Source organism: Thunnus thynnus, chromosome 3 (assembly GCF_963924715.1).
Source record: "Thunnus thynnus chromosome 3, fThuThy2.1, whole genome shotgun sequence".
Taxonomy (NCBI): domain Eukaryota; kingdom Metazoa; phylum Chordata; class Actinopteri; order Scombriformes; family Scombridae; genus Thunnus; species Thunnus thynnus.
In genome coordinates this window covers 10,374,458-10,387,760 of record NC_089519.1, presented here as the reverse complement: position 1 = coordinate 10,387,760, position 13,303 = coordinate 10,374,458, and the positions used below count along the sequence as shown (strand labels likewise).

General features: G+C 39.6%; 1 protein-coding gene across 1 annotated transcript in view; it reads left to right on the top strand.

Moving 5' to 3' along the window:
- The first annotated feature begins 264 nt into the window (after positions 1–264).
- The window catches only part of dnah6 (dynein, axonemal, heavy chain 6), a 57,426-nt gene continuing 44,387 nt past the window's right edge, over positions 265–13,303 (top strand). The window contains exons 1-30 of the mRNA XM_067584137.1: positions 265–393; positions 751–890; positions 1,016–1,092; positions 1,280–1,459; positions 1,802–2,158; positions 2,306–2,440; positions 2,568–2,670; positions 2,761–2,827; positions 3,136–3,322; positions 3,447–3,548; positions 3,648–3,755; positions 3,873–3,962; positions 4,054–4,174; positions 5,424–5,575; positions 5,952–6,104; positions 6,228–6,479; positions 6,929–7,057; positions 7,216–7,329; positions 7,453–7,596; positions 7,786–7,941; positions 8,632–8,682; positions 9,579–9,671; positions 9,787–9,906; positions 10,290–10,470; positions 10,604–10,700; positions 10,912–11,140; positions 12,116–12,280; positions 12,580–12,690; positions 12,847–12,972; positions 13,104–13,259. Of these exons, the coding sequence (XP_067440238.1) occupies positions 821–890; positions 1,016–1,092; positions 1,280–1,459; positions 1,802–2,158; positions 2,306–2,440; positions 2,568–2,670; positions 2,761–2,827; positions 3,136–3,322; positions 3,447–3,548; positions 3,648–3,755; positions 3,873–3,962; positions 4,054–4,174; positions 5,424–5,575; positions 5,952–6,104; positions 6,228–6,479; positions 6,929–7,057; positions 7,216–7,329; positions 7,453–7,596; positions 7,786–7,941; positions 8,632–8,682; positions 9,579–9,671; positions 9,787–9,906; positions 10,290–10,470; positions 10,604–10,700; positions 10,912–11,140; positions 12,116–12,280; positions 12,580–12,690; positions 12,847–12,972; positions 13,104–13,259 (4,026 nt within the window). The 5' untranslated portion in view covers positions 265–393; positions 751–820. The remainder of the gene's footprint in view (positions 394–750; positions 891–1,015; positions 1,093–1,279; positions 1,460–1,801; positions 2,159–2,305; positions 2,441–2,567; positions 2,671–2,760; positions 2,828–3,135; positions 3,323–3,446; positions 3,549–3,647; positions 3,756–3,872; positions 3,963–4,053; positions 4,175–5,423; positions 5,576–5,951; positions 6,105–6,227; positions 6,480–6,928; positions 7,058–7,215; positions 7,330–7,452; positions 7,597–7,785; positions 7,942–8,631; positions 8,683–9,578; positions 9,672–9,786; positions 9,907–10,289; positions 10,471–10,603; positions 10,701–10,911; positions 11,141–12,115; positions 12,281–12,579; positions 12,691–12,846; positions 12,973–13,103; positions 13,260–13,303) is intronic.

Genomic DNA, 13,303 nt, shown 5'->3' with positions numbered 1-13,303 from the left:
TAGGTGAACACAAAGAAACCTAACAAGATGAGAGTGAAATCAGCCTTCTAATGACAAACTCGGCACATACGTCATTCTGCACAGTATAGGTCGAGCATCTAAGTGAGGTTACAATGTGCAAAACATATCTGAGTATAGGGGGACTTTAATATGAGCTTTTTTTTGGCATTGTCTAAAAGCCAGAGTGCTGTACACGCTTGAGTTCAATCAAATGCACAACCAGCAACGTGACTTTGTTTGGTTGCGCTGCATGCTGGGAAAGCTTTCTGTTGCTAGGAAACTGTAAACCTGAGTTATCGTTCATCAGCAACTCCTATAGCGCTTTATAATTTACACTGGATAGTTTAGTAAAGGAAAATATATTTAAAAGATTTCGGAGCTGAACATTTGATGGTAGGCATGTTTGAATACTAGTAACATTTAGTTACTCATTATTAAGTGAACGCTCACAAATGTTCAGAAAGTTGACACAGTTTGGTAATTTAACCTGCCGTCTGAACAAACGTTAATGAACATTAAGCTAACGTTAACTAACGTGGCGTTACCCAGTCAACGTAAGCTAACTTTAATTTTAATTTCACAATTGCTTGTAGCGTAACATTCCGTATGTATGTGTGGGAAATTGAAGCTGCTGTGTGCGGCTAAATTTATCTTAAGACTGCCAATAAAGTTGGTTAATAACACAATTTGTATTTAAATAGGATAACTAATATTGTTTTTGCCATAATGACCTCTAGCTGTCGTTACTAGCGCTACTTTGTTTGCGTTACTTCCTCCTCTGTCCTGCTGTCCCTCCATTGAGCCTGTGAGGACACCTGCCATGGCTTCTTCATCTCCCGGGGCCTCTCAGCTGAGCCGCGCTGGCCCAAGCAGGGGAAATGAGTCCAGAGGTACTGTAAGGCCTTAGTTATTTTGAAAATGAACTAGTTGTATGTTATGCGTCAGTCACAGCTTAGCCTTGGCTAATAGTATACGTCACATCAGTAAGAAACCTAAATTCCACTTAATGTCCCAGAGCGGCTGCACAAGCCCCCTGAACCACAGAGTTCCACCGTCTTACCAAGACTTCCAGTCCACGTTAAAGACACACAGGTATGACTTTGCAAACTAAGACGTAACTGAGACATTATGAAACAAAATAAACATTTAAAATGAACACTTAATTTAGTATTTGTGTTTGTATTTGTCTATCAATTTATGTTATCCTTGGCTCACTCTTAATGTTATTACATAATATACTATAGACAGGGACTATTGTAGATGTCACTTTTGTCCCCAGGCTGTGCTGAAGAGACGCATAACCCGGACACAACCCAGTCTCCAGCACTTACAAACCCGTGAGAGGATGTTTTTTCCAGGCTGGTACACTCAGTCAACTCCATCTCAACCAAAAGAGCAGTCACTCAGGCGCCGTGAACAATTACCTGTCCAACTACCTCCACTGAAATCCAGGACCAAGGTCAGTGTCAGGCATGTTCGAGGATAAGCATTACTTAAAATGTACATAGTCTTCCTCTATATAGTTCTTTCTTACATTATACATCTAAAATAAAGGCAATGCCAAGTGACTGAAGGCAGCTTGTAAAAACTGTTGAAAAAATAAAAAATTAATTCTATCAATCAGTTATTTATGTTCAAACTTTTGACCATACACATACAGTACCAGTCAAAAGTTTGGTCACACTTTCTCATTCAAGTGAATGAGAAAATTTTGACTCTTCACATTTGGGATTGTGCCTTTAAGTGAGCTTCCTGCAGGAGGAAAATCATCTTTGCTTGCGTCTCCCCACCACTTTACCAGGATCAGTTGGCCAAGAATGTGACGGTAACCCCGAGTCTCCCCAGATGGCCATTTTCTATTAAGAGTGATGGAAAACTGGATTCTCCCTCCAAAGTTCATATCTATGAATACGCAAAGGATGACTATTTGATGATCAGCAGTGGAGGTGTGGTATCGGTGTGTGGGGATGACTTTGACTATATGACCGCTGAGCGCTGGGAACAGGAGTATGACTACCACTGCAAGTTGCTCCGCATCCCTTTCTTTGCCCGCTACAAAAAGTGGAAACCCTTCTATACCTGGCGCAAAAAAATTCGCTCCAAGAAGATTCATATGGCTAGGGAGACCCTCCGAAAACGGTTGTTCATTGTCAGTCAGGTATGTGATTGCGTGCATAAATTGAGGTCAAGATTTTCTCTCAATCTGTCTTAATGATCTTGAAGATGGAATACCTTACACTGTAACACTTACACAATGATGAGTGTGGATGTTATGGTGTTATTAACTTGTGTCTGTGTCATACAGTCTCTAAGTCCTGCACTGATGGACATCAGAAAAATGTGTTACCAAATTAGTGACACAGGCTTATGCCACATGGAGAAAAAACACACTTACACACTCCAGGAGTTCCAGGACGCCCAGTTAAAAAAACTACAAGAGGTGCAATTGTGTATTCATACAAAAATTGGTCCAGTTAAAGTGAGCTAATAAATGTAAAAGTGTACATAAATACATTTTGTGTGCCTCCTCAGAAGCTCTTTGCCTTTATTTATTCATTTTTTGTCAGATATTGAGTGACCTGGAGAAGTTTCAAGACCTGGCAAAGGAGGTGACAGTTTGTGCCTGTCGCAACTACTTGTCAGAATCTCAACCCAAATCTACTAACCCAAGTGCGTACATATTGATTGTATGGACACACTTGAATGCTCATACATAGACCGCAGTTTTAAACGGTTGACAGTACTTTTTGTTTGTCACAGAGGAAAAAAAGGAAATGAGAATTCTGGCACAGATCAACCAGACTTTCCTCTCTTGCCGCCTCATCTGGTGGGTAGTTTTCTTGTATTCATTTCTGTCTGCTTTCCGTCACTATTGGGGAAGAGACATACACCTCCACCCCCCGTTTTTTTAAAATCAATACTCCTTTTTAATGTAAGACATTTTGAAATGTCACACTCAGAAAACTAATAAATAAATCATGGCTGAATTCCATTTAGCTTGCCGGAACACTTGAATAGAACAGAGCAGTTGTTAATGTTATTAGTAACACCTGTGCTTTTCCTACTGTGACAAGTCAAAATGTCTATTTATCACATTAACACAGTCCAACCCTTCTGTGTCTCGCACCTACCCAGCTTCATCCGTCTTGTTGACTATTTGGTTGTCAACACCTTGCACACCTTGGTGGTGAATGCAGTGGCCAAACTACTGGCTGTGTTCCAGGAGCAGGTGAGTCGAACACCCAGCCATGCCATTATTCAGAGCTGGGGCCAGCAGCCTGAGACTGCCACTGAAGCTGCTGAGGAAGAGATTGATAAGAAGGTAGGGCATTGTTTCAGTACTATTAAGAATAAAGCCACAGTAATTGTCATATTCACCAAATCAGCTTCTTAATTAGACACAGACCACTGTGTTCAGTTTTTGTTTATGTGTGTGTCTTAATTAGCCTGTGGAGTCAGAAACTGCCCGTGGCCAACCTATGTTCACCTCTGAGCTGATGCTGGACACAAATGCATTGACCTACAAACCCTCTGAGGAGAACTTTCAGGTTTTGGAGGATTTATTTATCACCCATTTAACAGCATTCTACAGTTTACTCCTAACCACAATGTGTATGTGTTAAACCATGCACTGCTAATTCCAACAGGAGACGGTTGCAGAGATCATTGGGCAATTCCAAGAGACAGTGATGTCAGTTAAGATACTTACAGGAGATCCTGATTTTGATTCAGTGACAGTAATCACAGATTATGAGGTAGTAAAAAAAAAAAATCACCACCATAACATGACTTAGTTCACAAATATTAGGATGATGTTGGATTCTAGTCTTAAATTAATTTGTGATATAGCATGTATGTCTGTTAACTTTTAGGAAATGGAAATTGAATATGAAGATAGCCCCAGTGTGGAATCTATCATAGAGAATGATGGCCACCTTCAAAGTATCATCCAAAACATCAAGGTCAGTTTTCACTTTGCATTGTTCTCTATTTTTGGAAGTTGTAATTCGATTATACAGTGTATGTGGAGGCCTGACTTGTTTTTCCCTCTAGGAATCACTCCAGTTTGCTTTTGACGCCGCAAAAGTGTACTTGCAAACGTTTGAGCATTTCCGGCTGTTCTATAAGGAGAACGAAAGTCTGGATCTGGATGCACTACGGAAACATGATCATGGTGATTTATCAACATAATTTTTGTAACATCTCCCACTCACAACACAGGTCAATTGAGAACAGTGCTCAAGTGAGTGTGTTTTGCCTCAGGGGGCATTACAATCTGTACAGCAATACAACATCCTCTATCCTTAGACCCTCAAACAGCTGTATTAACCGCTGTATTAGTATGGAAAACATTTTTGACTTTAAACAACAATTGACAAGTTATGATCAAAATGTGATTTCTTGGACCAATATATATATATATATATATATATATATATATATATATATATATATATATATATATATATATATATATATATATATATATATATATATTTTTTTTTTTTTTGTTTTTTTTTTGTTTTGTTTTGTTTTCAAGTAAAAACACCTCTCAGCACTCCATAAAAGGCAGACCATATCATTGTATTTATATTTTTTAGTCTATAAACTACAGATGACCATGTTCCAAAGCGTATCAGAGGTAGATTGTTTTGTCTGTGCAATATGCAAATCAACTTGCAGAGACATTTCTTTGTGTCAGTTATGTTAAAGTTACATTATGGCATGGCAATGCAGATGAGACTCAAACTTTTTTAGAAATACATCATTGCTGGTTGCATTAAAGTCTTGTTGGAAGCTTTCAGAAAATCAAACCTTACTATACTAGTTTAAAACACTTGAGTTTACTTCAAGTCTTCAATAATCATCTTCAAATATTTCCGTTTTTGCCAAAGGTGTAGTTTTTGTATTGGTATTTTGAAAAAAGGAAGATTTACTTTGACAGTCCATAACTGTCACATCACAGCAAACTGAGGAGAGTTAAATAATTGTCAAACATTCTCAAAATTTCGAGATATTTTCTCATAATTATGAGATAGTAAATGATAATGGTGAAATACTGAAGTCATAATTACGAGACTAAGCATCCATTTTTTTCTGCAGTGCACTTCCGTATCACTGTGCCTTATTTGTTCAGGAAACTAACAATACTTTGCATTTGCACAGTACACATATATTTATAAATATGTACAGTATAAATCTGTATACATTTTAGTAGTTTTTTTCTCTATGTCGTGCAGGAGTAGCACATAAGTTCTTCCATGCCTTTCTGTTGTTTAATAAGAGCTTGGTCACAAAGAGGAAAATAAAACACAAAAGATGAACATAGTAAAGATACAGAATTTGTGATTAATGGGTAAAGCATGCAAAATTACAGGTATGGCTGTTTTAGACTGATGCACATTGACTACTTTGTTTCACAGGTTTGGCCTTTTTTGGAAGAGCATTGGAGTTGTACCACAGTGAGCATAACAAGGCCGTAGCCATCCAGCAGAAGAGACACCTGGGCTTACTGCTTGTTGACAAAACACAGCTCAAAGAGAAGCTTGTGTCTTCCCCACTCTGCTGTCTGGAGGTCAGGACAAGCCTCTACGCTCAACACATACTGTACACACAGATATATGACATTTTTCCACAAAAATGTACAGTAATACATCACTGCATTCAAAATAGTTGAAAATATTTTTTAACATTAAACTACCTCTGGAACTGAATTGGAACTTCTACTGGTTTTGTATTTATGAAGAGTTTTTGGTTTTTGAACACAAGGGAACGGTGAGGGCTTTTCTATGCAAATTAAACCTCACAGAAATTAATAAGGTCCAGTGCCACATTGAGTGATACGTTTGTAAGAAATAGTCTCTAAGAACTAAGAAATATCAAGTGAACACTACAGTAAAATTGTCAGAGAGAAGAAGGAATAATTGCTCTGCTATGAATCTCTGTTTCAGGTCATCAATGAGATGCTCACCCAGCTGGCTAAGAGGAAGCTAGATGCTGTCATTGCAGAGACTTCTGAAGCCCAGTTTAAACTGGAGTTCAGTCCCTCTACTACAACTGAGTTAGCCAACTTCCTCACATTCCTGGATGAAATTCAGGAGAGAGTAAGATCTTCATGTTTAGCTGTTTTTATAACCTTCTTCTACTCCTTTCCTCTCCACCTTTTTCTATCCGACTCTTTTATACTACACCATACTCTCCCTCTTTCTTTCTCTCTCTCTCACCAGATTATAGTGCTAGAGGAGGAGCAGGAGACAGTATGTCAAATGTACAATTTGATCAACCAGTACTCAGTTCCCACACCACCCGAGGATGTTGTGGTTTTCGCCACCTTGCAACCTTCTATTAACTCACTGCACAACATCATCGACGGGGCAGTGGCAGAGAGGGACGCCAGCATGGACAAGTTTTGCAGCTCCCTGCACAAGGACATAAAGCGGCTGAATCATGAGGTCACAAAAATCAAGCTTAAGGCACAGGTATGTAGAGAAGTTTCATAAATGTTTGAATTTCTTAATGCAGGTTAATGGAAAGGGTCCTATATTTGGTTTTATTTATAACCTAAAAATACATGGTGTGGATGGGATTCCAGGGTGTTTTTCATGCTCTGATGAAGACACAGTGGAGTTGAAACGTTTGTCTTTTTGCACAATTAAAGGCTGCAAATTAATCAGTGTGCTCCAGTCCCTTCTATTTTTGAAGTCTGCTGTCCTCGAATTGAGAAGCACCTGATTCAGCTGATTTTTGCTGGAAGATGCACAGAGAACCTTGTTTCAATTAGGGTCCTATATTTGGTTTTACTTATAACCTAAAAATACATGGTGTGGATGGGATTCCAGGGTGTTTTTCATGCTGAGTCTTGTTACTTAACCAGTAAAATGTCCATGTGAAGTGTCTGCTCCATTTTAACCTGCCTTTTCATGTGTAGGATCCACAAATCCTAGACATCAATGCAGATACCTCCAAAGTGCGTCTGCTGTTGGGGGAGATCCAGATTTCTGTGGATGAGCTGCAGGCCCAGGCCTCCGCCTACACATCCTACCAGAAGAAATTCAAGGTGATCCGGAATTCCAAAATAATTCTCCTTAAAAAATCACGAGTCGTAACATTATTTTTATGAGGGAAACTTGAGTCAGGAAAAGTGATCTTCACCAACCAACAAGCTAGTCAGCAAAACCCAAACTATTTTTTCCCTTGATCTCCTGATCATTAAAGGCGGAGGTGACCAAGTTTGATGCCCTGGAGGAGTTAACTGCAGAGTTTAGGCTGAAGCAGCTACTGTGGGACTCTCTAGAGGAATGGGACTCTTTACAAGATGGATGGCGGCAGGTGAGGTGCACTCAATGTATTCCATATATAGACCTGAACATGTTTATAATGCAAAGAAACATTTAAACAGCTCTTCCTTTCTTCTAAATTTGACTGAGTTAACCTATTTTCACACATCCCCAGAGCACACTTGAGCAACTGGATCTGGAGCAGTTAAGCTCACAGGTCAACAAATACAGCAAGTACGTCAACCAGCTGGAGAAGGGCCTGCCACGTAATAATGTAGTGCCAAGCCTTAAGGACAAGGTGGAAATCATGAAGCAGAGGGTGAGTAGGACGAAGTGTTCAAGGGTAATGACTTACATTAATGTGTGTGGTATAAATAACAACATTACAAAGATCTCTTTTTGAAATAATGGCACATTAAATATTGACCGCAAGCATGTGCTGGTGATTGAGCCACTTGATTCTTGACTACAGCTTTGTGATTCTATCTAATCATATGTTTTCTTTCAGCTGCCTGTGATCACCGATCTGCGTAACCCATGTATGAAGCCAGAGCATTGGAACACCGTGGAGTCTGTTGTGGGGAACTCCCTGAATGCGGAGCAACTTACTGTGGCTGTTTTGGAGGAGCTCAACATCTTCTCCTATGGCGCGGAGATACAGGAGGTAACACATAAATATAGATACTCTAAGAGTTTCTCTTGCTCTTGTTAGACTTTGTTTACTGCTATTATGTCGGTAGTATGTACAACTACTTACCATAACCTAATCTAACTTTCTACTTTGCACTAAACTAATAATTTTTTGTATTTTGATGTCAGATCAAGAATAGAAGTATGCAAGTGAACAGAAACAGACAACTTGGTATTGATTGATAGATTTAAGTATCTCACACCACATTGTGTTAAACCCATATGAGTCATATGAAAAATCATGATGTTAAAATTCAAAAGGAGAATATTTCAGATGGTCCAATTTACCCAACACTATGTAGCACAATTTTGCTAAAACAAAAATCTCATTAAAAAGCCAACTCAACTCAAAACCTTCATGCAACCAAAACAAAATCAGGATTGTTTAAGAATTTTTTACAAATAGAAGCCTCCTTTAGGTCATCATACATCAGGCAATAAAATACAAAATGAAATTCATCATCAGCAACACCAAGATGACAAAAAACTCAAATGCTGTTCTTTGGGAATGCCTTTATATCTGTGTACCTCAGTTACCAAGGGTAAGGTACCAGTTCTTAACTGTGCACACAAGGACCCATGTCTTCTAGATTATTTTTAATATATGGATTTGTGTAGAGATCTTTCATTTGAATGTAGGACTAACACAATCCTTGACTTTCAGGTGTCAGGACAGGCTTCAGGAGAGGCATCAGTGGAGAACATTATTACAAAGGTGTGTGAAACAGGGGCTATTTATGAATATGTATACAAATATAATATTTTCATATGCTTACTGGAGAAATCCTACCATCCCATCTGTTGAATGTGAGCTGCTTTTAATCATGCCACTGTACCCATATATACCAATTTTATGACCTCTTTAAATACTGCTATGTCTACCTTTTAAGATTTAGCATATGGCACCTACTCCTTGTTTTAGAAGCAAACACTCAGAAATGCAAGATGGTTCTATGAGTAAATGGTACTACATTTTGTTCTCAAGCTGAAACAGCACAACCAGTATAATATTGTGTAAAATCCCCATTTTTGTGAATCTACACACAGGGCATAAAATGAAGTGGGTGTGGTGCTTTTCATGTTTTTATGCTGGTGGCATTTAGTGTGCCCATGGTGGGTGGGAACATGGTGGGATTCTGAGTAATACATTATTAGTGAATATTTTAGAGGCCAGCATTAATTACAGTCAATTAAAATCAGTTCCTCTGATCTGCTGTAAAAGCAATGCCCTCTCCACCATATAAGACTGACAGTTATTTAATGAAGAAGAGAGCTCAGACAGGCTTCTTGCAAGAGGATGGTGTTTTTTAATCATTAATAATGAACGGTATGGTTCAATTTAAAATCATAATAATTTACACAATAGCCACATCTTCACTGACGATTAACATTGTGGTACAATAGATACAGTAGAATACATGTACAAATATACATAAACCTTAGTGATTAGTAAGATTGTACTCAGACTTGAGTTAAACATGTGTACAGAAGTGTGCACACTGGTATTCGGACCTCAGACTTGATGACTGAAGCAGCACTTAGACAGCTTTTAGTGTAGAGGGTAGAGTTGTACATGCTGTTTGACCTCTGCCCTCTCAATGAGCTGTGCAGGTGGAGGAGGTGTGGAAGACCACAGAGTTCACCGTGCTGTCTCATGGTGACTCCAAAGAAGTCTTCATCTTGGGAGGCACAGATGATATCCAGGTAGTATACACACACACACACACACACACACACACACACACACAGTCACACACGGTCTGTTTCAGTATATTTAACTGTGTTTGTTCATGTGTTTCCATGTTTGTTTACTGTGAAGGTGCTCCTGGATGACAGTATTATCAATGTAAGCACAGCGGCATCTTCTCGCTACATAGCTCCCATCAAATTCAGAGTGGAAAAACTACTGAGACAGCTGACACTGTTCAACCAAACACTGGTAAAGCCCTTGAATACAATACAATAGTATAGAACAGAATGAAATGTGTTATGGCTATAAGTGATTCTCCTCTAGATATTACAAGATTGTGTGTCTTGCCAAATTCAGTTTCACTTTGGATTTGGCCTCAAATGTTACACAGTAGCTCTCCCTAGTGGCTGCAAACAAGAAGTCAAGGTATCTGCATAATAATTTTCATGCATGTGAAAAAAAATGACATAAGAGAAAGAGTGAAATTAAACTTTTTTGTCACATTTAATTGTCACATTTAAGACTGCAGTTTCTTTGTCGTATGAAATACCTCTACCTTTTAAATTCACCCTCCCCTCACATTGTTCCTCCTTCCTTCTCTCTCTCTCTTCTTTTTCTACATTCCTTTCCAGGATGAGTGGCTTACGTGCCAAAGGAACTGGCTATACCTAGAAAGTATCTTCTTGGCTCAAGACATCAAGAGGCAGCTCCCTGCTGAGTCCAAGATGTTTCTTAAAGTGGATAAGTCCTGGAAGGAGATCATGGCTAAGGTCAATAAGATGCCCAATGCCTTTAAAGCAGCCACACAGCCTGGTAGGTGACTTTACAGCATGCATAGAAAAAACAGACAGATAGACAGACAGCAGACAGATACACACTCATGCATTCACTCTCAGACAAACACATTGTTGCACAGCCTATAACCCCCTACTTTTATCCTACACAGATCTATTGGAGACCTTTCAGAAAAACAACGTTCTTTTGGATGAGATTCAAAAGTGTCTGGAAGCGTACCTGGAGTCCAAGAGAGTTATCTTTCCCAGGTATACACATGCTTGGTTTGTTACATATTAGAGGTAGTAGTACTCTTTGTGTACAAAGGTAAAATATAAGATATATTTATACATATTTACACATGTATTAAACAATTTTCTTTGTTACCGTAGGCATCTCCTCTCAGTAAGCAGAGTAATAAACACTGTGGCTGATGGGTAGTGTTGAATACTCTGATATCCATCCTTTATCACCTCGCAGGTTCTACTTCTTATCCAATGATGAGCTGCTAAAGATCTTGGCCCAGACAAGAAACCCCCAGGCAGTTCAGCCCCACCTTAGGAAGTGTTTTGATGCCATCACACACCTAGAGTTTGCTTTGCTGCCCGAACAGTCATCCGGTGCTGCAGGAACTGCGCTGGATGCTGGAGAACAGGAGACAGTTTACAGCAAAGACATCCTGAGTATGGTCTCCCCTGAGGGAGAGAAGGTCAGCTTTAAGTAACTCTAATTCCCTTGGTCATTATTCTCTCTGATTGTGTTCCACCTGTTACTCTCAGTCCTTACTGAGAGTGAGAGTGCGTGAGAAGAAAAAGATATACTGTTACACTACTGATTACAGACTTAGCCAGTGGTTGCTTATTTTGCAGCAACCAGTGTCTAACTTGAAGGCCAGCAGGCCTCCACCACATGTATTAAGAGATGCTGAGACATCTAGCTCCAGCAGTATGCTTGCAATAATCACTGCAGCTAGTTCAACTAACAACAGTATAAACAACATCAGTTAACCTTGTCACAGTTGCAGAATATGTAACTTCTCTTTCATGTTATTCTGAAATTTCAGCCATCTTGAATGACATCACCATCTTCCTACTTTGCAACCTTAAGAGTGCTAAAATAAATTCTCTCAAATTATGCAAAAGTAATTAAGGCAACAACTGGACATGCAAAGTTTTGGTTTGCACTGATAACTAAAAAATAATAATGAATGAATTATGTAGTATTGTTTCAGAGACTTATTATTTGTTAAGAATGTTTTGGTTTGCCAGCTGAGGGCTCATGCATCATATCCTCCAGCGCAGGCAGCCTGTGGTTGCTAGCTGTTTTCTGCTCTGGGTGTCTTTATAAAGTCCAGTCTCCCCTCAGTTGTCGATTATACCGTGGCAATCATTGTGGGATAATTGACATCTCCAGTACTGCAACAAGGATGATAAACCATTTTTGTCTAGTGTCAATTTAGCATGCACTGACTGCTCAGTCACTCACTGTATCAGACAAAAGGCTTGTCAGTTATGACCACGAGGGGTTATTAGTTATCACTCTTGCAGTCTTTTGATCGCACAGGGCAAATCGAGGCTGTGTGAATTGACATGGAGGATTCACAGTAAACCCTTAATAAGAAAGACAATACAGATGTAATCATGTCCTTAAGTGTTAACTCTTGTCCTTCTGTGTGTAAGTGTAGGTAGGTTTGACGAAAGGTCTCAAGGCGCAAGGCAATGTGGAGGATTGGCTTTGCAAGGTGGAGGAGGCTATGTTTTCCTCACTGCGACGTCTCAGCAAGGCTGCCATTGCAGACTACCAAGTTAAGTCGAGGGAGGAATGGGTGGTGGCCGGACATCCATCGCAGGTACTCACACATATGCATGCATTATAAAATAAAGTTAGGGGCCAGCACTTTTTAACACATGTGTTATTGGTTGTATATTACTGCACCTGTGTCAAGGCATCATCAGACATAGTTACCAGTAAATTTCACTGTTACAGATATATTATTCCCTAACAAGAAATTGAGATCTGTTTCCACTATTTCTCTGGTTGCTTGCTTTCTGGAGGTGGCCAATACTTTCAGAGGTGTTGCTCTTGTGCTCCGTAGTCTCTATTTTTAAATAGAGATTTAACATCAGTGTGTGTGTGTGTTTCCACCAGGTGGTGCTGACCATCTCACAGATGATGTGGTGCAGGGACATGGATGCCTGCCTGGAGGGAGATCACGACCACTTTGCTGCCTTGCAGGAATTTGAACTCACTAACTTTGATGTAAACCACACTAACTACTGTTCTGCTTCCTTTCTGCTCATTGTGAAGTTAAAATTTAGATTTGACAAAACAAATCTACATTGTTGTGTTTGAAGGACATTCAACTTTTTAACTTCAACTTTGAAAACCAGGAATGCGTGTTTGTGTGTATTCCAGCGGTTGAATTCTCTGGCGGCATTGGTACGAGGCCAGCTACCTACTTTACACCGTAATATCATCACCGCCCTCATCACCATCGACGTCCATGCCAGAGACATTGTCACAGATCTTGTCCGGCAGAAGGTACAAATAGTGCAAACACACACAAACCTCGCTTAGAGTGATAGCTGTAGGTTTTGACTGGGAGATTTTCAGGTGATCAGAGAAAAATTAAAACCCTTAAAACACTAAGTAACTTCAGCCTTCCTTTTCAGGTGGACTCCAGGATGAACTTCGAATGGCAGAGACAGCTACGCTACTACTGGGACCTTGACCTGGACAACTGTATAGCCACAATGGCTCTGTCCACTTATATTTATGGCTATGAGTACCTGGGAGCCTGCCCAAGGCTGGTCATCACACCTCTTACGGTATCACAGAATATAGATTTTAGCTTGCATATGCACATGCACAC